This window comes from Emiliania huxleyi (genome assembly GCF_000372725.1).
Source record: "Emiliania huxleyi CCMP1516 unplaced genomic scaffold EMIHUscaffold_4233, whole genome shotgun sequence".
In the NCBI taxonomy this organism is placed as follows: domain Eukaryota; phylum Haptophyta; order Isochrysidales; family Noelaerhabdaceae; genus Emiliania; species Emiliania huxleyi.
In genome coordinates this window covers 1-1,764 of record NW_005198805.1, presented here as the reverse complement: position 1 = coordinate 1,764, position 1,764 = coordinate 1, and the positions used below count along the sequence as shown (strand labels likewise).

The window sequence follows — 1,764 nt, the reverse complement described above, 5'->3', positions numbered from 1 at the left end:
GGACGAGTGCTGCGTAAACGACAGCTCTTGACGCACCCTTGCCGCCGGCGCGGAGCGTCTTGGCGACGTGAAACGCGCGACGCACCGTCGCCTTGCACGCGGCGCACTGAATCAGCGGCACATCCTCCATTCGGGGCTCCGGCTTTGGAGGAGGGCCGCCGCCCATCCCGCCCATCCCGCCCATCCCGCCCATCCCGCCCATCCCGCCCATCATGTCGCCCATTCCGCCCATGTCGCCGCCGCCCATGCCGCCCATGCCGCCCATGCCTCCCATGAGAGAAGAGAGATCCGGCTCCTGTGCGGAGGCGAGAAACAGCAGGCAGGAGAGCAAGAGCGAGCGATAGGCCGGCGACATTCGTTCTACCTGGACTGGCGCCGCTGCCGTGCTCTCTGCGCCGGGGCACACGTGGCGGCTGGCGAGTACTCGATGCGGGCGATGTGTCACGGGTCCCCCCTCACGGGTCCCCCCTTCGGGGGGGCGAGGGAACCCGTGCTGGGGCGAGCCTCGGCGAGACTGCGTCAGCTGTTCCCACAGCAGGCTGGAAGTACCTCGCCAGCGTGGAGCGCGTGATGTTTGTTTTCTGTGAACGCTGCTTCTCGGTTGCCCTTGGCAAGGGTCTCGGTCGCGCAAGGGTTATCCTCACACAGGATTATATTAAATGAACTCGGGGGCACAGGACGCGGTACAAACGGGGTACACCAAAGGGCACAGGCTGCCTGCACGGCGTTCACTCGAACGCCATGCACATGGCGCGGAGCAGCATCGGGTTGGTGTCGAACCCGAGCGGGTCCTCCTCCCAGTCCCGGTGCCCACCCTCCGCGTCATCCTGCTCATCGTGCGCGTCGAGCACCCTGCCGAGGCACAGGACCGTCCCCTTGGGAACGCCTGCCCCTCGCGCGCGCGGGAACTCTCCCTGCACCGCCATCACGAACTTCTCGCGCGCCCACTTGCCGCCACGGCGGCAGTGCTGGGGCGCGCGCTCGCGCAGCTCCTCGTAGAGCTCCTCGGCCCTCGCCACCTCCGCCGCCCAGCCCTCCGCTGACGCCTGAGCCGCCTTCTTCTCCCTGAGCGTCTTGAACACCGGCGGCGGCGCCGGCGATGGCGCCACCTCCGGCTCGCCCGCCGCCTCTGCAGCGCGCCGTATCCTCACACAGCCTCCTCATCTTCGAAGTCGCAAACACATCTCGGCCGCGTTCCGGCGCTGTGCTCGACCGAAAATGGGTTGCTCGATCTCCTCCTGGCTGCTCGGCGCGGCGCTGCTGGCGACGGCGGACGGCCTGGTGGCGTCGCCGCGGTACGCACCGCAGCTGCGTACTCCTCCGGCCGCGCTCGCCCACGTGGCTGCTGTGCACTTGGCGCCGGCGGCTCGGCCTGTGGCGTTGGCTCGGCCTGTGGCGGCTGCGCGTGGCGCGGAGGTCCGGATGGCGGTCAAGGAGAGCGTGACGCGCTCGGCGGTCAAGGCGATCGGGTGGCGCTTCACCGCCGGCATCGTCACCGCCATCACCTCGTACTTTTTCACAAAGTCGCTCGCGGCGGCCGCGGCGATCGTCGGCTGGGACCTCTGCTCCAAGTCGGTGACGATGTTCATCGGCGAGCGGCTGTGGAACAAGTCGGACTGGGGCAAGGACACCGCCGCGAAGGGCGCCGACGATGCGAAGCGGTCCCTCGCCAAGGAGCTCCACCTCCGCCGCCGCCTCCCTCTCTCCCCTCCCGCCTCTCCTCGCTGTCGCGCGTGTCTCCCCTCCGCCGCCGCCTCCCTCTCT

The 1,764-nt window shown here is 69.2% G+C and overlaps 2 protein-coding genes across 2 annotated transcripts; one reads left to right on the top strand and one right to left on the bottom strand.

Moving 5' to 3' along the window:
- Positions 1 to 728: 728 nt before the first annotated feature.
- EMIHUDRAFT_256031 (hypothetical protein) lies at positions 729 to 1,164 on the bottom strand (the record flags this gene model as incomplete). Its single annotated transcript, XM_005769415.1, has 2 exons — positions 729 to 1,065; positions 1,154 to 1,164. The coding sequence occupies 2 exons, from the start codon at positions 1,162 to 1,164 to the stop codon at positions 729 to 731; spliced, it is 348 nt and encodes a 115-aa protein (XP_005769472.1).
- Positions 1,165 to 1,218: 54 nt separating this feature from the next.
- EMIHUDRAFT_256030 (hypothetical protein) lies at positions 1,219 to 1,661 on the top strand (the record flags this gene model as incomplete). The annotated part of the gene is made up of 1 exon (XM_005769414.1): positions 1,219 to 1,661. A coding segment is annotated over one exon (443 nt), but the record flags the coding sequence as incomplete, so codon positions are not given.
- Between the last annotated feature and the right edge of the window lie 103 nt (positions 1,662 to 1,764).